Source organism: Leuresthes tenuis, unplaced genomic scaffold, assembly GCF_036924035.1.
Source record: "Leuresthes tenuis unplaced genomic scaffold, fLeuTen1.0.hap1 SCAF_22, whole genome shotgun sequence".
In the NCBI taxonomy this organism is placed as follows: domain Eukaryota; kingdom Metazoa; phylum Chordata; class Actinopteri; order Atheriniformes; family Atherinopsidae; genus Leuresthes; species Leuresthes tenuis.
The window spans coordinates 15,507,903-15,535,256 of NW_027325376.1; the positions used below are offsets into that span (position 1 = coordinate 15,507,903).

At 44.0% G+C, this 27,354-nt stretch overlaps 2 protein-coding genes across 2 annotated transcripts in view; both read left to right on the plus strand.

Moving 5' to 3' along the window:
* The window catches only part of LOC140281848 (E3 ubiquitin-protein ligase TRIM39-like), a 104,614-nt gene that overhangs the window by 17,912 nt on the left and 59,348 nt on the right, over positions 1 to 27,354 (plus strand). The gene's annotated exons all lie outside the window — the stretch shown is intronic.
* znf219 (zinc finger protein 219) lies at positions 8,014 to 27,288 on the plus strand. The gene is made up of 5 exons (XM_072376339.1): positions 8,014 to 8,214; positions 17,055 to 17,139; positions 17,384 to 19,703; positions 19,802 to 19,948; positions 21,940 to 27,288. The coding sequence occupies exons 3-5, from the start codon at positions 17,387 to 17,389 to the stop codon at positions 23,139 to 23,141; spliced, it is 3,666 nt and encodes a 1,221-aa protein (XP_072232440.1). The 5' UTR covers positions 8,014 to 8,214; positions 17,055 to 17,139; positions 17,384 to 17,386; the 3' UTR covers positions 23,142 to 27,288.

Here is a 27,354-nt window from a genome sequence, read left to right on the forward strand (position 1 = left end):
AGGGGATTAAAGGAGGGGGGTGGGCGGATGTGCTTGAACCTTTTAGCTGGTCTAACATGAAAACTGTGACCTTGTAACCCCAAGCTTGCCATAATGAGTGTGTGGTCTCTTCTCTGGAAACCAGCTGTGCTGCTGCTGCCTCACAAAACTTGAAATGATTAGATAACTACAGTGCAGCGCCATATCAAATAGTTCCAGGGATCAAATTCTCTTAAAGAGGGAGGGCAGTTTTGGAGCATGAGTCCATCTGTGCATGTGTGGGACACAGAGCGGAATGAGAGATAAAGGGTGGGTAAAGAAAGGCGGGTGGGAGGGAGGGGGGGCAACAGGAAGGGGCAGAACAGAGGGAAAGAGAGAGGGAGTGACAGAAGAGAAGGACAGGAGACAGTAGGTGGGAATGATGGGAAATGAGCGAGGGCGAAGGGGCAGACAGACAGAGAGGCACAGTCAAGGGGAGAGCAGGAGCATGAGGGGGAGGCTAGAGGGGGGGAGAGAGGGGGGAGGGCTTATAGAAAGAGGGAGACACAAAGTAGAGTTAGAACTTTTTTTTTCTTCTAATGTTTAGAACCAAGAGAGCTGCAGAATGGATGAAGGAGAGAGTGCGAGCGGGGTAAAAGGGGGGATGTTGACAAAGCAGCGAGACTGTGGCGAACAAAGAGAACGTGAAGAGAATGAGTCGGGGGAAACATCAAAGGGATTTTTCAGGCCCGGTTACCGGGACAACAGACATTTGCATGCGATTAGCTTTTTACATCATATTAAGAAGGGTTAGGGTGAGGGAGGAAGGAGGGGAGGGGCTGGGGTGATGGAGGGAGGCAGGGAACTATAGATCATACACACACACTGTATGAGATAGTGAGAGGGGGGGGGGAGAGAAAGAAAAAGAGGGACGTTGGTCATCTCACGCGGATAAACTGACTTATAGGCAGCCAGCCAAGCGTTTCTTTTGTAAATGAGAGTGCGTGTTGGGGGAAGATACAGTAATATGCCAGCACAGACATTTTGGCAAAGGGAGGTCAGAACAGACAGTGTATATTTTTTTTCATTTCATTTCACTTCCTCATTTTTTTTTTTTAATTTCGCATTGAATTCAACTTTGACACCTATTGAAAGCATTGAGGACCGATCCACAAACAAATATGTGTGTGCCGCAGGCTCAGACCCGATGTGTGCATGAAATTCATCAGCCAGACGATTCCCCCCCCCACTTTCTTTTGTATTAACAATTTCATATAAAGTTTATTTTGTGTACAAAAAAAACCAAAAAATTGACATTGTTGATTTTTTTTTTTTTTTTTAAAAAGCACAAATCGTACATATTTTGAAATAACCCGAGGAACGAATTGTTTCCTTAAAGGTTCGAACCATTTAAAAACTCATCAGATAAGCAGAAAAATGCTTGAAAATGTCTGGTTTCATTAGCTCGTGAAAACATTACACTCTGGAGGAACACGGTTTTGATGTTACCACAACATTATGCAGCTAATCCATTCAAATCTCTCAAAAGTCTTGTCAATGATCAACGAAAGTAACATGAAATCGTAAAACACAGTATTGATTGTTGGAAATATACGCTCACATTTAAGTTGACTATATTTGCACACACTGTCGAGACGCATACATTTAAACACATAGGCTTCCTCATATTTATTTGTCACCCAACACGGATCCACATAAGCACCTTGTTGTTTGTACACTGCACACATCACTCACAAAATAAGAAAACGCACCTCACACAACCTTCCCTGCAATCATAAAAGCCATTAAACATGTTTCTATGGGCACACACCCTCCGGCATTTTACACATGTAATATTATCCCACCATATCTCCCCTCCACCTCCCTCCTTCATTCCTTCCCTTGCTCCTGTCTATCCATCAATCCACCCTTCCCCTCCCCTCTTTCCTCTCCATCTCCATCCTTTTTCTCTCCATCCATCTTCCTCCCTCCCTCTTAATCCCCACCTCTCCCTCCTTATATTTCTCCTCCCCCTTTTTTTCTTTCTTTCATTCCTTCCTTCCCTTTTTTCTTTCTCTCTGGCCTGCTCTGTGTGTGTGTGTGTGTGTGTGTGATGCTTCAGTGCCCTCAGTATTGTGGCTGCATTGTGCCAGTAGGCGTCGCCGCGACAGCCGTTGTCACGGCAGCATTGTGATGGGGGGTGAGGGGTGATGTTGTGTGTGTGTATGTGTGTTTGGAGGGGTGGTGGGGGGTGTATTACAGTATCAATACCCTGACACTGCGACAAAAAGGACAGCAGCCGTAGCCACATATCACTCCACCTCTGCACTCCTCCTCCTCTTCCTCCTTCTCCCCCTCCCTGCTTCCTTTTGACCCCCCCTACCCCGCCACCTTCACCTCCTACATCCCCCTCAAATCAATTTCTCCGCCCCCCCCTCCTTTTCAATTGATTTCCCACCATATCTCACTGAATATGTACATATCGATCCCCTCCTCCTCTTCACCTCAGCCTCATCCCTCACTCTTTTCGTTCTCTCCTTCTCTTGTTTTACTCAAACATCTATCAAATTTCATCCCCTCCATCTACGCCCAATCCCCTCCACCCTAGCTCCTTATCTCACTCCACTTCTCCACCACCCCCACCCCACACACACACACATACTTTTCTCATCTTTCATTTCATCTCTCTGATTCTTTCTTTTCTCTGTGCCATCTCTTCTGCCCCCCTTCCCCACCCCCCGCTTCCCATCGCACCTCCCTCCTCGTCTCCCTCCCTCACGGCTGTTTTTTTGTTTTTTTTTTGTTTTGTTTTTTTGTATTTGTGCATGTGTGTGTGTGTGTGTGTGCATCTCTGTCTCACTCACTCTCTGCATATTAATTGGTGCATTTCTGCTGCGGCGGAGAAAACAATCAAAGCGTCAGGGGCGGGTGATGATGCCATTGTGGCACATATGTACCAAGTGCATGCACACAAACACAAACAGAGACGACACAGACACAACCCCAAAAGCACACACACACAGACACACAATCAGGGTACAGTTGCAGGGCCATCAGCAGACACAGCATACCTACATATATGCATTTGTATACACATATGTAACCTGCTGATGTGCAAAATCTGCCCAGACACACACATTGATTTACTGCATGCACACACCGAGACAACCATGCACCGCACATATGCCACAGACTTATTCAGTCACTCTCAGACACACAATAACAGGCTTACAATGGCTGATCTAGGAGATATGTTCTGCGTCAGCAAAGACATTTGAATTTCTGAGCTAACATTTACCTTCACACAGTGTTCGAGCACATCACATTTAAATGTTAAAAAGCAAGGCCCGTAGCTGGAAAACATTCCGACTTTCATTTATTTAACCGATTTCCTCAGTGTGTCGTGAATAAGTGAGTGCTCAAAGGCAGAGGTTATATCTAAAATGCAAGGCATTTAAACAGGAGTTTAAGGTAAATTGAATGTAAAGATGGACAGTTCTGCTCTCATTAGTCGCTGAGTTTTTCTTGTTGTGATTCATTTCGAATCTCACTGCGCAACTCTTTTTCTTAAAGGGCTGAGAGCTAGTGGAGTGAGGGCTTTGCCTCGCCGTGCGCACCCAAGCCTGTGCACTATATTTGACTCTCAGCTTTTAGGTTGTTGTCATTTGGCCTTAAACTGTATGCTCACTTAACCACTCAGAGAAGTGGATACGAGCACAAACTGCAGGAAAAACAAAGACTGGGTCGAAGTCAGCTGGAGCAAAAGCTGAGGACAAAGATCCTCTTTGAATATTTGAGTAAAGACAAGACCGTGTCAAAATTACTTTCTCAAGGCCAATGATAACAGATTACAGCTTTCAGTGAGAATTCAAATGGCTACCTCCCAAGTTAAGCTTGAATTGAATCAGATGTGTCTAAAGATCCTGAAACTAATGATAAAAACATTTATCCTGTCCCACTCATGCACTCCTCTCATTCAAGTATCAGTTTTGCCACATAATGATATACCGTGCAACCTCCAGTATGCAGTTTTCACTATTCCACATGGGTTTGAAACATCTAAACTGTAATATTCCACGTGTTTTGAATCCAAAGATTGCGAGTAATGTGAAAGTGATCTTTGCAATGATATACCCACAAAGAACCCCCCCCCCTCAGTGCTATAGCTCTTTGTTGTGGTGCTAGGTCCCTCCCACTAAAAATGTTGTTTTGGCCATTGTTTATGACCGTAGAACGCTGTAAGTATCTCTGAGCTGTGTTTGAACACAACAAGCATTTTGAGACATTAGAAGCGTGGAAACCATTTCAACAAGGGAGCAGCATATCAGCGCAGATGTTTGCACTGGTGCTTCACAGCAAGAGGATTCCTGGTTCAAATGTCATTTGTACATGCTCCCCAGTGTGGGTTTTTCTTGAGGCGCTCCAGTTTCCAGCCATGTTAACCTAACTGGTGATTCTAAATTGACTGTAGGTATGGTTGTTTAATATGTGATGAACTGGCCACTTTTATAGTGTGTCCTCCACTGTCTTTCCCTAAAACAGCTGGGAGGGACTGCAGCCCCATGCAACCCTGAAGAGGCTTCATAGAGAAATGATGGACATTTGAATAGATTCTTTTTCCATAAAAGGGAGAATTGGGACATATATAAGAAATAGCTACATTGGTGCAAAAACATTGCAGTCTCACAGTAAAGGCTAAAAATAGTACAATTGCCTTATTTTCCTCACTCTGTTCTTTATACAGATACAGCTCCAGTTTCAGCTCATCAGCTTGTCAGTGTCCTACATCTCCATGTATGTTCTTAGGTGATGATGTCCGATGTACTGAGACCTTTGTAAACCAGTAGTCCCTTCATGCAAGAGGTAATTGGTTTCAAGGCTCGTCCTTTACTATAGTGTCCCACTCACGAGTCTTTACTTTTCTACAATACTGCGCTCTCACTCACGAATGCTTCGACTCAGTCATTAATGTAACTGTAGAGTTTGGCAATTTTTACTCTTGAGCTCCCTTTACAGTTGTGGGATGTAACAGCACTGTTGTAAAAATAAATCTCAGTCTGAGACCTGCACAAGCTCAGCAGTACAAGGGAATTTGTTGTCATGTTGAAGATGCCACAAAGACACTATCGGACGCCTCCAAAAATGTCAAGCAATAATGTCAGGCAATGTTCGAAAAAGATATTTTTATATACTACAAAGAAAAAAATTAAATGTTCTAGTTTATCCGTAATACTATAAATGTGGCATCTATGTGAAATCAATACGTGTGCAACATAATTTGGATTGTATATGTTGCAGTGCCATGTATTACAGGTTGGTGGACAAACCTTTGAAAGGTTGAATTCTTCTAAGATTTTGGCATTAAATTAGCAAAAACTGACCAAACATCTTTACCTGAGAGGAACTTGTTGACAAGCTAGCCTGAAACAAGACTGAAGCGGCTAACTGAGGCTATAGCTGCAATCCAGAGATGATGACAATTAGGTTATAACTCACGTTTCAATCTCTGATAAATAACAGAACAGATGAACAAGCTGAAGTTGTAATGCTGTGTCTTTCCTGTTAGCCACGAAACAGAGTATTGAAGTAAATTTCTGAAGCGTAGAAAGCACATTTCGTTATTCTTATTGCAGAAATCAGCCGCAGCTTCATCGTCCATCGTCTACAACCTTCGCTGAGCCGGGAGAGTTTCAAGCCCAGGAACGTGCATAACAAAGTTTGGTGTACTTTGAAATGAGTCAGAAACATAGATCTAAGGTTCACACCTTTTCCTAGCATTGCTATAAAAGTTTATGGTAAGGGTTGGAATTTAAAAAAAAATTGTCAAGTGTTATGGTACAAAATACTAAAATGATTCTTTTCATGCCTTGAGATTCCCACCATGTAACCTGAGCTCTGCGATATAGAGCCTAGGGACATGCTATAACCATGGATGGGGTCACTATTACATGTTAGACAAGTGGAATGTTGGACCTAAATTTATCAGGAAAAAAAAGCTGATCCAAATTCACTGTAATTTTCTTCTGTCCCTGCAAACTAGTTATTTATCCATCAAACTTTGTAAGGCAATGGTATATCTGAGATCGTTGCTTGTCAACTTGTTTTTGGAGTTTGCCTGTGAGCAGTTAGTAGTTTCTGTCTCAATGAAATGCCAGCATAGAGCCTTTGTTTAAGTAAGGCTTGCAAAGGATCTGATTGGTTTTACTTACTCTTAATTAACATACCATTAACCCCTAATGATAAGCGTGAATAATCATACCTATAATTTTAACTCCTCTTTGCCGCTTTGCATGTTTCCAAGCAACATTGGAGGGTCACATTCCCCATAATGGAAAATATACTGTAGTTATCTGTGTTATTCTCTGTCATGATGCTTTAGTGAACTGTTCATATTCGTAATATGAGTCCTATGGTTTGAACTAAGTCAAACCTGAGTAAAATGTTAATTTGAGTACGTCTTTGTTGCTGTACTTGATCAATTTTCGCCTGCAGATATTGTTAATCCTGTCATTTCACAAAAAAATCTCATAAATAATTGAGTGTGTTGCTGCTCTACTGAGCTATCACAACTCAAACCTTCATAACCTCAATTTTTGCAATTTTTTTGTGAAACTAAACTCGACACTTAATAATCCATCAGAAGCCTGACAACAATTGCTAATATCAACCGAATCCTCATTCTGAAATACTTCTAGTTTTTTTTTTAAAAAACAGAAATGTGCAGCACATCCAGTTTTGGGGCTTAAAAGAGTCAGATCCCCAGCCAAATGAGCCAAGTTTATGCCCAGAGACTGGAAGTCAGATAAATGTAATTCTAACGGAGACATTTATCGGAGCACCCACAAACTGCAGCCTTGTCCATGACAGTTCAAATGGGATGATGCAGAGACTCACTTATGCTAATTGTGTTGATGCTGGTACATGGATTGGAGATGTGCACCTGCTACAACATAGCCACTGCCAACTGAAAGAAATGGGCACAAGCCATTACAAAAGCATGCATTATAAGATTGGGACAACATGTGAAAATAGAAAGAATCTAACACATTCACAGAGCAGCTTGTGAAATAGTCACGTAATGAAATCTTTATATATCCATCCATCATTTCTTCCCCCATCAAAGACTTGTTTCTAGTTTTAAGAAGCAACAAAGCCCTTATCAGGATGCACCGGGGTGGCGGCTGATGAAAACATATGCCTTTTATATGGTTTATCTCCTAGTTGGGATCATTAGGATACTTTTTACACTCTATTTTGTTTGACTTTTACTGTTTACTTCGGCTATGCACTGCTATGTTGCTTTAGTTTAGACATAAAAAAATAAATACATGATTTGTTTAAAGAACGCGTCAGGTCTTGGCTCACGCTGTTTACTGCGTGTTAGAGAACTCAGTTTTATAGCCTTATAATCTTGCCATTTTACCCCATCTACAAATGACATCAAACGTGATGCTTGTGCAAGAATAACCTCTAAGAGAACTTTAACATTTTGAAAGTCATAATGGGTGTCTCATAACAATATGCCATGAGTGTCCACCGAAAGAAAATCTAATTTTGCCTCTCATAAAGCTACTACATTTGTTAGAGACCTCCCTGGACACCTCCAGAGAAACTCTAGTGGTCATTCAACCAAACGTTGGGAACTCCACATCCAAATATGTGCACTTTGTTTCCTCCCATCCACACTATGGCCATGTGCTTCCGGGACGGCTCACCACCACATTTAAGCTGTCTCTTGCCTCCTGTCATCACTTTTCTTACACTTCAATTGGTGTGAAACTTTCTCCTTCTCCCCCCCCTTCCAAAAAAAAAACGTGTCTAAACTGTCAGCTACCCTCCAACCCAGATGCCATATTTAGGATACAAATGTGAGGAGATGACAGCGTTGTAAAATGGAGCCCGTGCTGAGATTATAATTAACATTTCCAACCTACATCACTCTCCCTCCCACTTCTCCATTGCTCTCCCCTATTCACTCACTCCTGTACGATAAATGGGGGGAAAATGCAAGAAGAAAGGAGAGAAGGGGAGAAGGAAAAGAAAGGGAGATGGAGGAGGAGGAGGAGGAGAAGGAGGAGGAGAGAGTGTGTGAGAGAGAAGAGGGTGACCAAAAGGAGGGAGGCAGGAGGGAGGGGGAAACGGCGTATGCTTGTATACAACCCTGATTTCCATTTTTTTCCCAACTCGTAATGTATTTAATTCAAGTGAAACGTAATCATGACGTGTCGTGTCATTAATCTCCTCGCCGCCTCTCCCGTAAGTACACTGAGTCTTTACTTTCAACATATATCCTAAATCCTCATCTATCTAGTTAGATTTTATACAACACTATGTTTACATAGCCTGTATTATACTTTTATGCTTGGTGGCATGAAACGCCGCTGATGGAACATCTCCAAAATTGGTGAATTTACTGCGACTGTTGTTGCCCCTTTTTCTCACGAGCAACACACGGGATAGATAATGGCCAACATAGTTGTTGATGTGTGTGTGTGTGTGTGTTCTTTTTTTTTTTTATCTCTCTGCTTCTTTTACGTGCAATTAGCTTGAGTGCGCGCGCGCGCGTGTATGCTAGCATGTGAGTGATTGGCATGTAGCATGTATGTTACCGCGCGCTCCGGACACACTTTACGTGTGTCTGTCATGTATGTAAACCGGCGTATGTGCGCGCGTGGCCGACATGCAAGTAGCCTCTGAGCTCGCCTTTTGGCCGTGACATGACAAAAAAAAAAAAAAAAAAAAGCGGAGATATGCACTGTTTTCACCCCACGGTCGAGAAGATACTCAGTCTAACAGTTAGAGCAAGTCGATTCGGTGGGTCAACATGATGATAAACGCGACTTTAAAATGGTCGCAAGTGCACCAAAAGTCGCTCGGAGTGTTTGAACATGTATTTGTTTAAAATTCACGTAACTTCAAACAAGTTGTTCTGTCAGCGTTTTTTTGTGTCCACGCGAGGGGGGCAGTTTTTGGAAATCGGACATATCTTCTTTTATCCCTTTTAACCTCTCGAGTTGAGAAAAAAAAAAAAGCGACGGTTCGAGTTTTTTTTTTTTTTTCTTTCGCCAAAAGTGGCTTTTACAAAAATAGCGACAAGTTCTCTGTGCGTAACGGAAGATTTCGATAAGCCGCAGACATATTGTTCAGGCGTAAAAGTGGATTTTGGTGTGCGAGCAAGTTGATTTACAAAGCGTAATTCGAGGGTAGATGCGATTAGCTTGACTAATTCTTTTGTTGGACACATTAGGCATTGTGTAGGTCGTTGTTTTCGAGATGAGCGCCGTCACTTTCATGTAGGGTTTGCGCTATAAAAACCCTCCCACAGACCGTAACGGGGCTCGGTACACGTTACACTTTCGCCTCATTTTACTACAATGTTTACTACAAGCCGTTTAGTTGTCCTAACATCACCTCCAGTTCCTCCAGAAAGTAGCATAGCAAGTGTGGCATGCAGCGTTGTGGCCGTGTGTGTGTGTGTGTGTGTGTGTAGAACGCGTGTTGTCAAATTGTGTTCTGTGAAGACAAGTTACCGGTTTTCAGCTGTGCTTTTTAAAAATGTACGTTTCTGGACACGGTGTCGCTTTTTTTTTTCTAAGGGGAGGGGAGGGGGGGTCGGACGTCGGTGGGAGATTGGCAAGAGGATTCAAGATGAAATCCATGATGGCACTTTTTTTTTTCTTCCTCTCTCCCGTCCTCTCTCCGCTCGCTCACTCGTCTTTTTCCCCTCCCTTAATCTTTTGTATAGAAAATTTAAGAACAAAATGGAGCAGGAGAGAGAGCGATAGATGGGCTGACATGACACACACACGCCACCCCCGACTTCTCCAAACTACACATCCCCACTGTTGATGATTTTGGATTCTTTCTTTTTTTTTTATCTTATTTTGGGAAGCGGGATACAATGCGCGGGACAGGGCTAATCTCATTTTGGTGGGGGTGTTTATTAGTGCGTTGTTTGTTGATGGTTATTTATTTCATTAATGTGCCTCTAATTGAGATGGCCGCGAGAGAGAAGAGGGGAAAGAGCGTGCTGAAAATGGTTGCACGTTATTGACGCACATCATAGGGGCGAGGAGGAAATTCCTTTGAGATAAGGCGCAGACGTGTCATCTGGGTTGACCAAAGACACTCCCGTCGCCTTTTCTATATCCAATGGAACATGTTTAGGGATCCTGAACTGTCCTATTTTTACACCCACCCAAAATGTATCACTCTGGAGAGCGCGTGCATGGTGGAAGTAGGTTGACATTGCTGGCTCGTCCTATAATCAGAGATGTTTTGGAGAATCTTTGAACTCTTGTCTGTACTCGACCTTTTTTTTTTTCTTCTTTTTTTTTTTCCTTCCTTCGAGCTTTATGGACTTTTATCTAAAAAGATAAAATACAATAAATAAATGCACCTGTAGAAGTGGGAGCTGATGCGTCGGAAAAGAGACGGAGCGCACTTTGAAAACTATATCTTGTCAAAAGTGGTGGGGGTTTTTTTTCACCCAGATTGTTGCCTCCTCGCGAAGAAAACTCCAAACACAAGCATTGTCGCACACCGTTCTTTTCTTTTCTTTTTCTTCTACTCCTTTTGGTGAAGTCTCCTTCTACAGGTTGCCTGCTTTTTGGTAACAAGACGGATGATTTCATGTGAGACCCTTGCAGGTACTCATCAGGATCCAGTCGTACTAATGAACACTAAACACTGGCCTAGCATTAGAAAAGGTCTAATGGTTTTTGCTCATTCAGACCTCTATCTGCTTCTTATGTTGAAGTAGTGTCCTCCTCCTCCTCCTCCTCCTCTTCCTCCTCCATCACCATCAATGCCGCCTACTTGCCGTCTTTGTGCATGCCGTACTGTACTTGAGGGGGCACATACACCCCATCCAGGTGGCTCTTGGGAGCGAGATTGTATGCGAGGGAGAAAGAGACAGAGTAAAAGGGAAAGAAGTGTAGCACCAATCAAGGCCTCTGATTGATATAATTGGGTCATTAGTGCGCCGCGGGAGAGGCACCTGCTTGCCCTCAGTTAGGGAGAATCTACTGCATTGTGACATTTTGAGACTGTTGAGAGTTCTGCTGGCTGCTCGGGATTAGTGTGTATTTAGAGCATTAGGGACTTACTTAAATAGTATGCCGCTTTTTTCTTCTCCTATTGAGTTTGCAGAGCAGTTTCGAAAAAAAACATTCTGGACAGAAGTGGACAGATAGTTTAGTGCCGCTCTCGAGAGTCACGATTTTAGGCAGCAAAGCACGCTGAGCAGGTCACAGGAAGGCCTGCTGTGATTTTAAACAGCGGAGTCAAACAGAAGCTCGTCTGGCCGAGGCCTCGTCCTCTAAGGGGAAACCAGCAGAAAGTTTGACATGGCGGTTGAGTCAGGGTCGGAGTTAACCTTTTTGGCTCTTCTGAGAAATGGTCTGCGCTTATGTGGCGCCTTTAAAGATCTACTGTAATCTACAAAGCAGCCTGCAACACGTTTTCCATCCACATACAGCATTGGATGAGCGGCTATACAAGGTGCCCGGCTGCCATTAGGTTTCGCCTGGGGTTCAGTGTCTTGCTTGGGGTCACTTCGACTCATGGACTGATCTGCCGCCCTTTAAATTAACGGGCAACTACCACCTAAGCCGGGTTATTACTTCCATTTGTTGGAAAACATCACTTTTTCGTGTCACTTTACGATCGGATCAGATTTGCTTCTGTATTCTGAACTCTGGATTGAAAGAAAAGACAGAAAACGCCACAGCGAGTGGACTTTGTTGCTCTTGACCTCCTTCCCTTTCAGGCACTGTAAAGTGGCAAAAACACTAAAGAAGAAGGAAGCTGCTCCGATCGAGCTGATCATCGATCGACATCTGTGTAGAGAGGCTCACGTTGAGCCTTTTTACGCTGAGAGCTCGCTTTGGCGTTGCAGAGAAGACTCCCTCGTTACGATGTCGTTGCTCCTTTTGCTCGTTCACACCGACCAAACGCAGGTGAAGTAGCGCCGCACCTGTGGGTGCTTTCAGATAGCACCAGGCGTCACTCTTTTGCGAATTCTGTTGAATACCTTTCAGTGCTTCGCCCTTACACTTCTCCCTCAGTTTGACTCTGTGGGAACCTCCTCTGCGGGGTGTTGTAGCAACCAAAAACACAAAAAAAAAGCCCCCCACATCACTCTGGCTTATTTATTTGAATATTTACCAGAGCATGTTGCCATTTTATTTACCCACCAAAACTAGGTGACTCCCATGTTATAGGTGTCCATTATGAACATTATAAAAAGCCGATCTAAGACTAAAAGAGACAATTATTTCGACGGCAGCTGCTCATCAACTTAAATTTCATGGTCGTGAGCCCTGACTGCATGTATCTATGTGTATAAAGACAGATGGAGTGAAGTGCAGTGTGCTTCAAGCACAGTGTCAATAAGAAGGAGAAGGCGAGCTCTGCACATTCCTCCAAGGTGAATGTAAAGAATCAACCCATTACTACTTTACAGGTGCTTTTATTTCCGTGGTAAATCTCCCGATATATGCGATAATCCAAATTCCACAAGGGGGTCACAGTGTAGGGTCAGCATCCCCGGAGCATTTGTTGCTCAAGGACAGTGAAAAGGAGGTGGATGTCGCTGATGAGGGGGTCCCTGAATGTTGGCGATGTGGCTGACGTTCTCAGGACTGATTTCGATGTATGATCAGGAAGAAAGATTCATCAGGTAGGTGTTTGTGTCACCTGTGCGCCGCATGCTTCTTCCCTTCCCTTAGTTTTCTCTCAACCCCAGCAGGTGATCTTCCAGCGGGCTCCGATAAGCCTTTCAGGAAGAGCACATCCAGTTATTTGCGTGCTCCAACAAATTCTTCTCCAAAGGCTTCCGTCTTGTAATCCCAAATCAGATGAGTCAGTCAGCACTTCCACTCGCTGGTTCACATGCAGCGCGGCCTGTATGACTGGAAGCCAGGCTCTTGTTCCTCTCGCCGAGATGCTGTGATGTTTCCCGACGTTCGGATTCGCTCGCTCAGATCTGGCACTGCCTAGACGCTCCCAGTTTGGTGCGCCGCAACTGCGAGGAAGCGTCGGCTCCGTGTTCTCTGCTGGAGGAGGAAGTCATTCAGAAAGAGAAGGAGCAGAAGCTTGAAGGGAGGCGGAGAGGTCGAACAGGAGAAATGAAGTGGTAAAGGCCGGAGAAAAAGTGGCAGGAGTTGCTGGCTCATCTTTTAAAAGGATTTGCGCGTAGCTGGCCTTGAGGAGAAAGCTGAAAGGGCTGAGAACAGGCAGAGAGTTCTAATGTATCTTTGTCTCATAGATGTTCTTTTTCATGTTCCCCATAAAAATCTTTCCAAAAGGTCAGCCAGATTCAGAATTCTCCGCTATTTGACAGACACTCGTTTGGAGGGCAGGGTCGAGCCACTTCGTTTCCATTCTCACACCGAAGCAGCTCTTTTTCGACACGAGCAATCTCCGGTCACATCTCAAAAGTTGAGCGTTATAGGCGCAGTGGGGGGGGACTCTCATCCTTATCACTGTTGGAGCTGAAGAAGAAGGAAGAGGGAGGGCGCAAGCCAGGCGAAGTTGGAGTGAAGCGTGGGGGGTTCAGGGAAAGGTGAAGTAAAGGAAATGAATACCGTCTGTGGGGAAGTTTGCCACGTGACCACGCGATAAAAACCACAGGGCCAAATCACAGAGTACCTCACACAGAGCGGACTCCCCTCTCCTCCTCTCTCAATCACTCCTCTTTAGCAGTCTTTTCTCTTTTTGTGGTCAGTTTTTTTTTTTTTTGCACACTCATGTGTCCCCGGAGGACACCTTACCTCACACGCTGTGCCTCAGGAGTGTTCAAATAACACAGCAGGAATGATGGATCCTCCGCAATATCTGCAGTCTCCCGCGTTCGGTCCTTGCTCTGCGCCCCCCGACACCTCTCACACGCCTCCATATGCAATTAAAAAAATTGGGAAAGAGATCTTGAAACAGAGCATTGTTTGGATATAAAAGACTGGCAGTCATAAACATACCCAAATCCTCTTAATACGAAACACAGTCATTAACATCAAGCTAAGCCAGCATTGCACTGCTGCCCACACACACCGTTAAAAACACTAAATGAAGGGCGGTCGCACCCTGATATTAACAATTACAACGCATTTCTGGCCAACATGCACCAACTGGCTTCAGTATACCGTGGATATTTAGACAGTGACATCAAAACCTCCCAAAAATAAACTTGTCTGAACATATTGCACTCCTACTCCTTTGGCAACTATTTAACAGGGATGTGATGTATGACTCAGCAACCTCCCCTCTGCTTCACACACCTTGAGGCGGTCATTATCAGTATTTGAACAATACGGATCTTTATAGAGGGTTTTTTGGGAGTTTTTTCTTGTGGCAAGCGGCATCGCTGGTGTCTGCGATGAAAGTTAATTTCCAATTAAGGTGATTTCCGCTCTAAAATTAGCAAGCTCGGTGCCCCCAAAAAAAGTTAGGCTGCGAATACCGTGATAACAGCGTCAGAGGGATGCTGTAGGCTTTCAGACTGTCATTAGCTTGTGTCACTGCGCGAATGCAGGTTTTCACAGTCAGGGAAAAAAATCAATGGGAGTGCAGGTAAATCCACTTTAACTGCCCCCACCCCCCCCCCCGCCTTTGTTTCAGATTTCAACATGCGTATCGAGTCATGCCAGACCGTTTCCAGGGATCGCATTTGCACACCGACATGAAAAGTGCATTTCCACGATGCACTTTTCAAATCGGATTGCCCTTGTAGAACAACACATCGGCACTCCATTAAAACTATCTGCGGCTTCTGAAAAGCCGAACGTCGGCTGCGAATTGCATTCACCGCTAATGTGAACAAATGTGTCTCTTGACCGTGTCCGGAGGTGTTTTAGTTGACTGGCTCTTCACCGCATTCCGTGGTTCATTTACACCTTTGTTGTATGTGCTTCTGCTCCACCTGATTCCAATCTGATTTCTGTCCCTCAGCCGCCCCCCACCCCTCCCCTCTCCCCCCCCTCCTCCCTTGTCTTCTCTGCATCCTTTGCTGCACCTTATCTCCCTCTCTCCATCTATCCAAATTTTCTTTATTGGCGTGACAGGGCCGGTGGTTGGCGACAGCCAACGTCACGGTGGAACAATGCATTGAGATGGTGATATTCATATGATAATGCCATCAGACTTAACACTGCTGCAGATGCATTCAGATAGCCATTCTTCTTTTTTTCTCCTTTCTGTGCCTCTTCTGCACCACTTTCTCGATCCATCTGCATGTATTTGTGTTGACTTTTCAAATGATTTTTTGAATCTGTTGCTCTCTCGCCATGTAATGCGCCGGCCTGCCACTCCACTGCTCTAATTTCTCTGCTATCCTCTGTTCCAGCATGCTCTGTCTTTCTGTTTTTTTCCACCCGTTTCCCCCTCAACAACCATGTTGGCAATCAAATTAAATCCTTTTCATTCACATGGCTTATGACAATGTTTTTCTGAAGCTGCCCCGGTTTGTAACTGCACTATATATTCCTCTCTGTCTGCCTCTTTCTTTCTCTCTGTCTGCCTCCTTTCTCATTTTTGCTCTTCGCCATGTTGGCAGGGCCCAATCTACCAGCTGATATCAGCATTCCCTGGCACTCTGCCAACTGGCAACACTGCAGGAGAGAAAAAAAAAGAGAGAGGGAGAGAGAATGAAAGAAAATTAGTGAATAATAGACGGCGAGAGGGTGCGAGAGAATGAGAGGGGGATGGGAGAAGTTGAATCAGGGAGAGGGAAAAAAAAAGACAGAAAGGAAAGGAAGACGGAGAGAGAGAACAATAATGGTGGATTAAGAAAGGACTGTGTGTGTGTGTAACTGTGTGTGTGTTTATGTGATTGATATGGTGTGATATCCCTGTGAGTCATAGCTGAGCTAAAATGTCAACTGGCTACATGAGAATCTCTTTGTCATCCAGGCTCAGTAACACGCTCACACACACACACACACACACACACACAATCCAACAGATCATATAAACACATATGTAGCCATACAGCCACGTGAACAAAACTATGGGTGACACACCTGCGAACACAGATGTTCCATTGTTTTGCCACAGAGATTTATGACCTTTTGTTTTGTTGTGGGCGCCTGCGCTGCTTCTTGACTCCACCAAATGATGGACCAAAAACAGCCTGAATGTGCATAAATCCAGTCAAACTGCTGTGCACTCCAAATATTTGGGCGTGTGTGATTGCGCTCGCCAAAATGCTGGTGCGCTCAATATGCTGTATATCACACTTCACATTTTAGCTGACTGTGTTATCTGGGGTGAAGTTTGCAGTACAGTCAACACAACAGTGAAATATGCTTACATTTGTAAATCACCCAACAACTGGCCATGACTAAGCAATTTATGGGTAAACGCGATCACACTCAAGCAATAGATTCAACAAATCCTTTGTGCCCAAATGAATGTATGCTACATAGGAGTCTGTATGTGTATATAAGGTCCTGATTTAAGCAAAAAAAGCTGCTACTGTATGAGTGTACAGGAAGGGCGTGTGGGGAAGTCAAAACATTGCGCGCCCATCCTGTTTGGGACAGTCCATGTCCTGTGGTGGTGCCCTTAACTTCTAAACACACACAAATACACGCTGATGCGCAGTCACACTCCGACTAATCATCCCATATGCGCTAACAGTATGCCGGAGAGTGTTTTGAACACATGTAGGAGGCAGAACAGGTGTACACCTGTTACACATTCAAAGGCATGCTTACGCCCACGCAAGCTGAGGAGTAAATGGAGATCAAATGAAGACTTTCTTTCATGTACATGTATTTAAAAACATTCAACAGCTCTTCAATGAGTGTGCATATGATTGTTTTGCATTTGTGATGGAACACATTCACAGTGTCTTAGTGCAAATTGCCTTTAATCCTGTTTAGCAAAAATCTGCTACCTCCAGTGCGTTGCTCATTATTTCAGAGGCATTTGCTCTTACATTTATACTGATACTCCTCATTTTCCTGCAGCCTGTAGTTACAGAATATCTTTAAAAATGTGCATAGTGTATACATGTGTGATTTTTACATTTTTTTTAAGCCGACCAAAGTCTCTTTTTTTATAATATGCGCTGATTTGCTTGTTTTTGTCCCCAGAGACTTGAAGGAAGAGGCTACCTCAGAAGTGTATCCCCCTTCACCCAAGACACTAAAGAATGGCATAACACCACACACACTGCTGGTAATTCTCTTCTGCTCTCAAACATATTAGCACACCCTCCAACATATATAGCCTAATATACATGGTCTATATATTTTTGTCTTATTTTATAGAGATGGTCAAATTACAGTTGATGACACTTATGCACAACATCAAAATGTAACCTTTTCTCCAGTTTTTACCTTTGAACTCCTCTTAAGTCATCACAACCACTTATTATCTGCCTCCCTTTATCTCTTTGTCTCTCTGTGTTTTGTTCTGATAGAGGATGGATTCTCCACCAGAGTGTGTGTTGTCTCTTTCATCTGAGCAGCCCCAGTCTCCCCCAACGCTGCCATCTCTGGACCACAGCCCCCAGGCCTCCTCTCCTGTACCTGACAGCCCAGTTGTCCTGCCAATTCACAGCTCTGAACCTTCCCCGCAAAGTCCTGACACCACACCGTATTTCCCCCTCTCTCCCGACCCCCTCCAAGAGGACAATAATAATAATTGCCTTGATGCTGAAGATGATGAAGAAGGGCTGGATGGAATTCCTCCGTCACCGACCCCAGCCGTGGCTTTGTTTCCAGGAGGAGGGGGTCAAGAAGCTGGATGCAACCCTCATTTGGACTCCTCACCTCCAGACACACCATCAGCTCCCTTCCTTGGGTATGGTGCCCTGGAGCTGGCCCTCTCTTCAGGGCAGAGCGGAAACTGCAATAATGAGCTAGACCTCCAGCTGTTCCAGAAGGATACCATTACCAGATCCATACCTGGAGTTGGAGGGGCCTCATCTGGGCCTGCACTCAGGTTTCCCTGTCATGTGTGTGGGAAGAGATTCCGATTCCAAAGCATTTTGTCTCTTCATGCACGAGCACACAGTCTGGACCGAGACCGCCGTGCTTCAGCCCTGTATCGGACTGGAGTTCCCTCAGCTCCGCTAAAGCAGCATCTCAAAATCCAGCAGAACCACACAAAAGACTTAATCCCGAATTACAGAAGTCACTCAAACCAGTATTTACTGCCAGGAAATCTCATCCAGCACATCACAGAAGAAGAAGGTGTCAATGGTGAGATAAAATGTCTCGATGATGATCTACAGACAGACCAGAACTCAAACTTTTTACTGGATGAAAGCACACCCTTGACCCCTCCGCTTACAGAGGACCCTGTATCTGTGACCTCTCCTTATTCTTCTACCATTGGGGAGGGTTCATCTATTTCCATAGCGCCTACGTTTCGCTGCCATGCCTGCAAGGGAAAATTCCGCACAGCTTCAGAGTTGGCACGTCATGTCCGTATTCTCCACAACCCGTACAAATGCACCCTTTGTCCCTTCTCTGCCAGCCAAGAAGAGAGTTTGGCATCTCACTTGCAGGAGTGCCACCCTTCCCCTGAGATACCTGCTGCTCTGCCACCAGCCATTAATTCCAGGACCATCATTGACACTCCAGTGCCCACCCCAACCCATACCCCAGCCCCAACACCAAGTAACCCACAGACCACATCAGCTGCTGCGGTATCCGCGTCCTCCTCGATGCCAGCATTTCGATGTGACACTTGTGGACAGAGATTTACCCAGTCTTGGTTCCTGAAGGGACACATGCGAAAGCACAAAGACTCCTTGGACCATAAGTGCCAGGTATGTGGACGTGGCTTCAAAGAGCCTTGGTTCCTCAAAAACCATATGAAAGTTCATCTCAACAAGCTTGGCCTGAAGGCTGGATTGGGAAACCCTGGCGTACTTGGCGGTGCTGAGCAGCAGTCCAAGGGTTCTGCTAGTAATCAGTCTCTCAATGCTCTTTACTCAAGCCTACTTCTTGCTCAGCGAGGAGGTGGAGCAAGAGGTGGACAAGGAAGATCCGATAGGGAAACTGGAGGCAGAATTGAGATGGGCTTGAGCAAGTCAGCTATCCTCGGATATCTGGGTTTACCCAGTGATGGCAGTGGGGCCAGCTGCATGGAGAGACTTCAGGCAGTGGCTCAGGTAGCAGAGATGGGACATGGTGGAGGTGGTGCTGGCAGCTCAGGAAGAGGGGACTTAGGAAGAGGAGGGGGAACAACTAGAAGAGGGAGCGCAGGCGAAACTACTGCAACCCTTTCAGAAGGAGGGGACCAGGCAACTTGGTGGCAGCTGGTGGCTCGCAGCCTGGCGGTTGCTCAGCAGCAGCAGAGACCCCATCAGCGAGGCCAGCAAGAGAGCCAGCGAGGCCCAGGTCGAAGTTCAGTGATAGCAGAGGCAGATCAAGTCAGAGCCTACCTAGGAGGCCTGGATCCAAGAGAAGAGACAGGAGGCACTGGAGGGCCTTGGGAATGCCCAGACTGCGGAAAGCTGTTTCGCAGCCTGCAGCAGGTGGTTATACATGCTCGTGTTCATGCCCAGAGGCCAGTGAAAGGAGGAGGCAGCGAAGGGGAGGGCAGTGGTAGTCGTAGGGGAGTAGGACTTGGAAGAAGAAGCAGCAGTGAAGTCAGACCGGAATCTCAGCTTCACAGTGGTGGAAGTCAGCAAATGGGAGACATGAGACAGGAATCGAAATTGAACAGTGGTGGATCACAGCAAGCTGGAACAACCACAGGGTTTCATTCTGTCATTTCAAACTTCAAAGGTAACATTTTTGCATTTTTATCTTCTGGTGTAAGTTTGCTTGCCTAATTGCACCAACTGTTCCGTTTACAATTCTCCAACCTTTTTCCTTATTTACAGGAGAAAACGGCTTCTCAGCAGTCTCCTCCATGCCCTCAGTTTCCACCAGGGAGCGAGTTCGTGGCAGAGGGATAAAAGACTGCCCCTACTGTGGCAAAGCTTTCCGCTCCTCACACCATCTCAAAGTGCACCTGAGAGTTCACACAGGTGAGACACTGCTGTGAGTTTAACAAGCCCCGTTTGCCTTTTTAACCTTTCGAAATCCCTGCAAAGGTTTCACTGAGCATCCTCATTTTTTGCAGAACTATCAGGTTCACCCCTAGAGAACTGGCCAGTGCTAATCATAGCTCTCAACTGCAGGCAACTGAGCAGCTCCACTGGAGCAATTCCCGCTGAAGTGCCAAGCAGAAACAGTAGTTCAGTGAAGAAATCAAGTCGTTTAAAACTCGAGGGAAACTTCCTGCTGTTGCTAGCCTTTAACCTCCCCTTGATTGCAAAGTACAAAAGAAGAAAAAAATAACAACAATTACAGCAGTGGTATTTTCTTCTCTAATTTAATTTAAACTTTTAAAAAAGAATAAAGCTGAACGATTATGTGGTTGAGCTGAATTCTCCTGGAAGAAAAGCCAAGCTCATACCTTCACCCCCACAACTTCCAATCTCCTAACAAACACTTACTGTATACTGGTAAACACTCCCCTTTATGACATTTTCTTAAACGTTTGAAATATTAGTCGTCCGTGTAGATTTTTGACATTCAAGGACATAAATTACTAGATCTTTCTGTTTCGCAAAGTGCTTTGAAACTGGGCTGAAACATCGTGAAAAGAAATAACACGCAAAAATGTGGCTGGTGACAAGTGAGTGTGACTTTGATGAAGATTGGGATCTCTCACAGCACCCAGTCGCACTCTTAATTAATGATCCAGATTCATAAGGCTTCATCGGCATGAGTCATTGGCATTTTTTAATCATTATTTGCTGTGTGATGTATATGATCAAAATTAAAAACCCCTCTTCTATTTTTGAGATGCCACCAATCACCAGCTACTTGCACTAGTATCTGGAGCACATTCGAGTCCAAAATACATGCAGTGTCTTCTTGCTGTTCTCATCATCATTACTCATTGATAGCTGACATGAATGCTAGCTGATTGATAGCCTTATCACAGTGCACACATAGACATACATGTGTATCTATCCATCCATCCATTTTCTATACCCACTTAATCCAATTTAGGGTTGCGGGGGATGGGGGGGTGGAGCCTATCCCAGCTGTCACAGGACAAGGGGCAAACTACCATATAAATATTTATATGTATGTTATTATATACTTTTTCTTTTTTAAAAACTTCCTCTTCGAGTACTCTCCTCTACCTCAGAATTAAAGTGTTGGGGTGTCCGGGATGTTGTTTCTGCAACAACCTACATTTTCTTTAGCTGTGGTCTTCGTGTGCATTCAGTTGTTTTTTTTTTTTGTTGTGAATGAGATCGTCTGTGCTTTTCGAATGCAATATGTTTCCTGCTGTTGGTAATGCAACATGATCTCCTTCTACTGCCGCCCCCCCCCTCCACCATCTGTGTGTATTGATCTGTAATGTAATGCTGCCATCTTCCTTTAAAACATGGAACAACAGCGACCACTCAGCACGGCTGAAATGACCAGATTTGCATGTGAGCTGTTAAATGCTGACATGTCTCAGATAATTGTATGTTATTATTATTATTATTATTGTTTGTCTTGAATAAAGGTCTTTGCCTTTATTATTTTATTCATTCATTCATTTAGAATAAACCAAATCAACCTTTGAATAGGACTGTGAATATAAATTCTTTGCTAAAGGTTTAGGACTTCAAGTTCTTTTTTCTTAAAAATGATTGAAAACTTGACAATAGACTCTAAGACATTAAGTCAAACTAAGGAGGTAAAAAAGGGACAATATTTAAATCGTAAGTTTGATTTAGCGTAAGTTAGCTGAATCTTTTCTTTCTTTACCACCTTCTTTATTGACAAAGATTTGCCTCTTCTACTTAAAATATCTACATGAGGTAGATTTAGCTTTTGTATAATTTAATTACAAATATAGTTTTTTGTGTCTGCCTTTTTTTTATTCAGTTGGTTGGTGACACACTGATAAACATTGGAGATGCCCAGTTGCCTTTATCCACTTTAATTTCTTAATACTTTTTTTCTTTAGGTGAGAGGCCTTACAAATGCCCCCACTGTGACTATGCGGGTACTCAGTCTGGCTCGCTGAAGTACCACCTCCAGCGGCACCACAGGGAGCAACGCAATGCCTTATCATCTTCCTCCAATTCCTCCTCCTCTGGTCTCACCTCGACTATCAACAGTCTGACGTCTGGAACCTCTGGACTGGTCAAGCAGCGTCGATCTCAACTCAACCACTGCGCGGTCAGCCGAGGTCCATCGGAGTCCCCCACCACTCGGATAAGCCAGCAGTCCTGGCTCTTGGGGCTCCCAGACCAGCGGGAGCATCGGAAGACTTTGGCAGCTCTAAGGGATGTCGACTTGGAGACCCAGTACAGGTATCTGTCTGGAGTGATGGGCGCCCTTTACCAAGGTGGAATGGAAGAAGGCTGGATCAGGGAGTCTCCCCCACCGAAAGCCCCGAAAGTGTCTCGGCGTAAGCCCCTCACGACAAGCCGAATGGTTCAGCCACCAAATGACAAGGATGGACCTGTGCCATCAACTCAGGAGGGTGGGTTTGAACCCTTGGATCTATCCCGCCGCACCTCACCTGGCCTTGGAGGGGTGGAGGAGAATGAAAGCATGAGTACAGGGGATGGAGAATCTGCATCTGGTGGGGATGATGGAGGGGATAGCTCAACAGGGGTCAAACTAAGCCAGTGTTTGTTCTGCCCTTTCCATACATCTTCAACAGAGCTCATGGCAATGCATCTCCAGGTCAACCACACCAGTAAGTCCAGGCGCAAGAGAGGCGCTTCTACTCTTTTGGATGATGATAGAGCCCCAAAGGCCGCTAAGCTGCAGACGGATCACCCCGACCTGGACCCTTTGACAATATGGAGGCATATGAGTGAGGCAGATCCCCATGGGCCCACAGGGGGGTGGCCCTCAACTCAGGCCCAGACCTTTAATGGTCTCTCTGAGCATCCAGGACAGCTTCTGGAAGACGCTCTTTGTCAGTCAGACTCCATGGCTTCAATGTCTAAGAATGTAAGAGATGGTCCAGCTCTGAAGGAGAAGATAGAGGAGGAGAAAGAGGAGCAAGAGGAGGAATTTGAAGAGAATATGGAAAACAGCAGTGTGGACGATTTGCAAGACCAGGATCTGAGGATGTCCCTCGATCTTTCACCAGCCCTGCACTCCAGCAACATGGTGGGACAGGAAGAAAGAGTCTTTACAGATGATATATAATAACACGATTTATACTGGAGCGTTAGCATCAATGTTTTCAACTACATTTGACACGGAACTGAAAACAGGAATAGCTGCAGAGAGAAAAGGGGCTGACTGTTAATCCATGCTCCACTCCTTCATAACTACGTTCGTGGAAGTCTTGAAAATATGTTATAGGAAACGGAGGGAAAAAAAATCACAGCCGTCATGTTTCCTCTGGCGTTATTTGTCTACTAGAGTTGTGACTGTGTGATCCAGAACAAAGATAGAGTAAAATTCCGCTAAAGAAAAGAAAAAAAAGAGCATGGCTACATCTTTTCAGTATTTTGTAGACCACTTTTTGTATGTTTTTTTTTTTTTCCTCCCTCCAAGCTAAACTCCGAGTCTGCTTTTTAAGAAGATCTCCAATTTGTTAAGTGAAAGAAACATCGGTTTAGGATCCGGGGCAAAATACTATTATCATTCCAGAGTCATGCATTTGAATCCTTACTGATGAATGGACTGTATATTCCTGACTGCTCTACCGACCAAGTAGAAGCCAACTGTGAAGTGAAGCTATCCTGACCGACCACTGAACAGTTCGACACCGTCAGGTTCAGGTTCTTCCTCAAATCAAGACATGCTCCCACGAGGAAAGTTTCCAGCTATGTGGTATTAACTTAAGGCATGAGGCAACCGTTCCCTCGACTACGCATCACTGCCTCGTCTGAGTGTTTCAAGATGCCTGTCCTAAAGAAGAGTAGAAAGAAATGTTTGTAATATTTTTTATGTTTTCAGTTAGTGCCTGTTCACGTATGTCGTCGAGAGAGTCTCCGGCATTGCCGAGACTCTCGATAGGTCATTCATTTTATCTGAATATACAGTTTAAAGCAAGTTAAGTACTATATATTTCTTAAAAGTGGTTCTAGGGTGTTGTGAATAGTTAAGTTGTAAAAGAAATGCTACATCATAGCGTAACGTTCTTGACACAGACTGTAGCTGTTTGTGGCTCTGCTTGAAAAGAATACATTGAGAAAAAAAAAGAGAAAAAAAAAGACGTAGGTGATATAACGTGATGAAAATGTGTTAAAAGCTGAGCGATTGAAAAAAAAAAAAAGGGGGTGGGGGGGGGGTTACATGGTTCAGAAATCGGTGTTTACAGTGGTAGCGGGTTGCGGTTCGTCGCGGTGAACGAACCGCAACCCGAGTCGGTTGGAGGGCTGTAGGGGGCGGCACTCCAGCTCCTGAACACAATCAGCTGGCGCATTGTTTTAAAGAGACTTTAGCAAAACGTGTCAGAAAAAAAAGAAAAAAAAAAAAGAGAGATTTTCATTTAACATAGAGGTAAGAGAATGAAGTCGAAAACAGTATCGCTGCCAGATGAAACTAAATCTGAGAAATAAGCTGTACTCTTGGGTTATGGTGTCTTTTAGATGAGTAGATTCCCTCTGTTCCTTTTTTTTTTTTTTTTTTTTTTTTTTTGATAAGAAGAGACAATGGTAGGAGTAATTATTAAAACACTAACACGTGCATAGACATCCCAGTAGAATATGTGTAGCTTTTGTAAAAACAAGAAGAAAAAAAAAAAGCTGACTTTCGTTTATTTTCATCTTAAGATGCTTACAGAAAAAGGTTATCAATATAGGTAATATTGATTATAATGTTTTGTGAGCTAAGACTAGTCGGAATGTCTATACAGAGCACTGTGCAAGGTTTGAGTTCCCAAAGTAGTTGTTTTTTCGTTGTTTTTTTTTGTTGTTGACTCTGTCGATAGACCAAACTTTTTCTCTTTTCTTTTTCCAATGGCAGTTGTCACTTTCTGTTGTCATTTCCGATGTGTAAGTGTGTGGTTTCATTCGATTTACCCCATCAATTAGCAAATAGGCGATCGGTGTCCTAAGTATTTAACCACTGAGCTGGTTCTAAAGAACATAAACTACTGCTATGAACTAAAAAAAACCAACAATCTTTTAGCATGAATTCTTGTGATTTGAAGGTATATTTATGAAAAAGAATGAATGTGTGGCATTAATATTCCCTTACACTGGTTAGCAGCCACTATCGACGTAAACTACATTTGATGGGGTTTTCTGTTACTGCAACCACACTTTTAACGTGCATTAAGTCCTTTTTTTTTTTTAGAGCACCTTATGAGTTTTGTAGTGAAAGTCACTTAGTGGTGTCTCCTTAACAACTACTATCAATGCCACCGTGCCTTCTGTTTCAAGCACTTCCTGGTGTATTTTGTAAAACTCACCAAAAGCACTTAGCCTACATCCACACACTCTCTCTTCCTGCTCATTTCTCTCTCCTTCCACCCCCCTCCTTTCTCCTCCTCCTCATCACATCAGCTCATTTTCTTAATCCTTTTCTCGTGTTTACCTCCTGACCGACCCTTCTCTCTGGTGGGAAGCTGTTCTCATGCAAGCTTCTCTCCTGCTCATCAGGCCTGTCGGGCCTTAAACAAGGCCGCTAGGCCTCAATGTTATTTCTAGCGTGGCTAGGCTCCTAAAGGAATAGACTACCTGACAAATAGGCGAGTAAAAATCACTCTAGATGTAGGGTACGACTAATTTTGGTCCTTTTTTTTTCTTTTTTTACTAACCTTTGGTAAACCAAAGCCCAAGTCAAGATAAATGAGTATTGTTTTTTAATCTCATGAGGTGCCAAAACATGTCCCGTGTGACACTAAAGGATGTGAAAGCTTGAGAAAACAGGATAATCCACCTGTTCTCTCCGTTTCCTTTCTTTCCCTTCTCTTTTTTTCTCCCCTGCTTGCTCTCTTCTCCATGCCCCTCTTAAGTCCGTAAACTGTCAAATCTCCAGCACCACTTGAAGGTGACGTGTACTATCTGGTATTGAGGCCTTTTACTAGATTTTAATTTCTGTTCGTGTGGTGTTTGTTCTATGCCGTTGAGATGGAAAAAATGCTCTTATAATGATAAGTATTGTTTTTTGGCATTATGGTTTAAAAGAAAAGAAAACAAACAAACAAACAAAAAAAAAAGTGTTGTTGAATGTTGTACAGATAGCAGCAGAGATGTTGTGTTTTTTGTTCTTATTTTTAAGAGAGCTCAAACCCGAGCCACGGTCCCTTCAACTCCTCCAGCCGGCAGATGGGAACGAATCGTTGTACTGTAGTCCCATTGCGATGATGTACTATTGGATGCAAAGTGCAGCCCCTCACTCCAACTTTTATTTCCAAATTTTTTCCTCAGAAAGAAAAATCCACTTTGAGAGACTGAAGCCTCGTTCTTACCCCAGACCTTGCTTAGTGATTAAGACTTTGACAAACATACGGAGGGAATTAACTTTGAGTTAAGCCCGTTTAGCTTAGTTTTACTTGTAGGATCATTAGAAGCTTCGTTTCGAAACGTGTGAAATGGAAGTTAAAAAAGTCGAAGCCAATCCACCCTTAGACAAGCGACTTAATGTAACACATCGGTTTTTGCTAAACAAGAGGAAGCTTGCTCCCTAACAGAACTGTTATCCAAAGACACAAAGACGTTGTTGAGTTAATCTGACTGATTTATGGTGATATTCCTTTTCTTTTCTTATTGTTGTGGTTGTTGAAGTGGTGTTTTAGGAGTACTTCCGAGTCGTCAGTGTTTTACCTGCAGTAGACAGCGGTCAGAGCGCTCTCAGTTTGGAGAATCCGGGAGGAAGTCTGACAGGGCGCTAAGCTAACAGCCACTCAGACTCAGGGCCACAGGAGAGTGCATTTTCACCACGTAGAATAAGTCAGACCTCAAAAATGTCATAATGGCTCGAGCGAACGGCCAAATATAGGGATTTTTACACTGTGTCACTTTTGCAGCATGGACTCATTGAGAAAATAGTAAAAAATGTGTTCTAAAAGTCCCTACATAAAGCACTGGCTCAAATTATTATGAAATGACTGAGGTCTGGGTTGTTGTAAATTGTGAGAATTTGCTCTTCCGTGGCTCCCATGAGTACCTGTCAGGTCCCCTGATTTGTTCTTTTGAAATGACATATCTGTGTGAGGTGAGGGGGAACCGTGCTGGGTTTGGGCTCTTGTGTAGTTGACTGCCATTGCAGTGAGGGAAAACTGACCTAACATAGTAGTGACTAATATAACTTTGTGGACAAATGAAAAAAAAAAGAAAAAAAAAAGGAAATAAAAATAAAGAATAAACTGCATTAGAAATAAGTACAAAGAAAACAACCCTGTCTGTCTTTCTTATGTCTCCACCTGGCTGCGGTCTATCTTCTGAACCTTTGAAATAACTAG

Bases quoted from the DNA above. Each gene is read 5' to 3' on its own strand.
- znf219 (XM_072376339.1), top strand. From the start codon at position 17,387: ATGGATTCTCCACCAGAGTGTGTGTTGTCTCTTTCATCTGAGCAGCCC. The intron at 19,704-19,801 runs GTAACATTTTTG...CCTTATTTACAG, and splicing joins TGTCATTTCAAACTTCAAAG to GAGAAAACGGCTTCTCAGCA. The intron at 19,949-21,939 runs GTGAGACACTGC...TTTTTTCTTTAG, and splicing joins GCACCTGAGAGTTCACACAG to GTGAGAGGCCTTACAAATGC.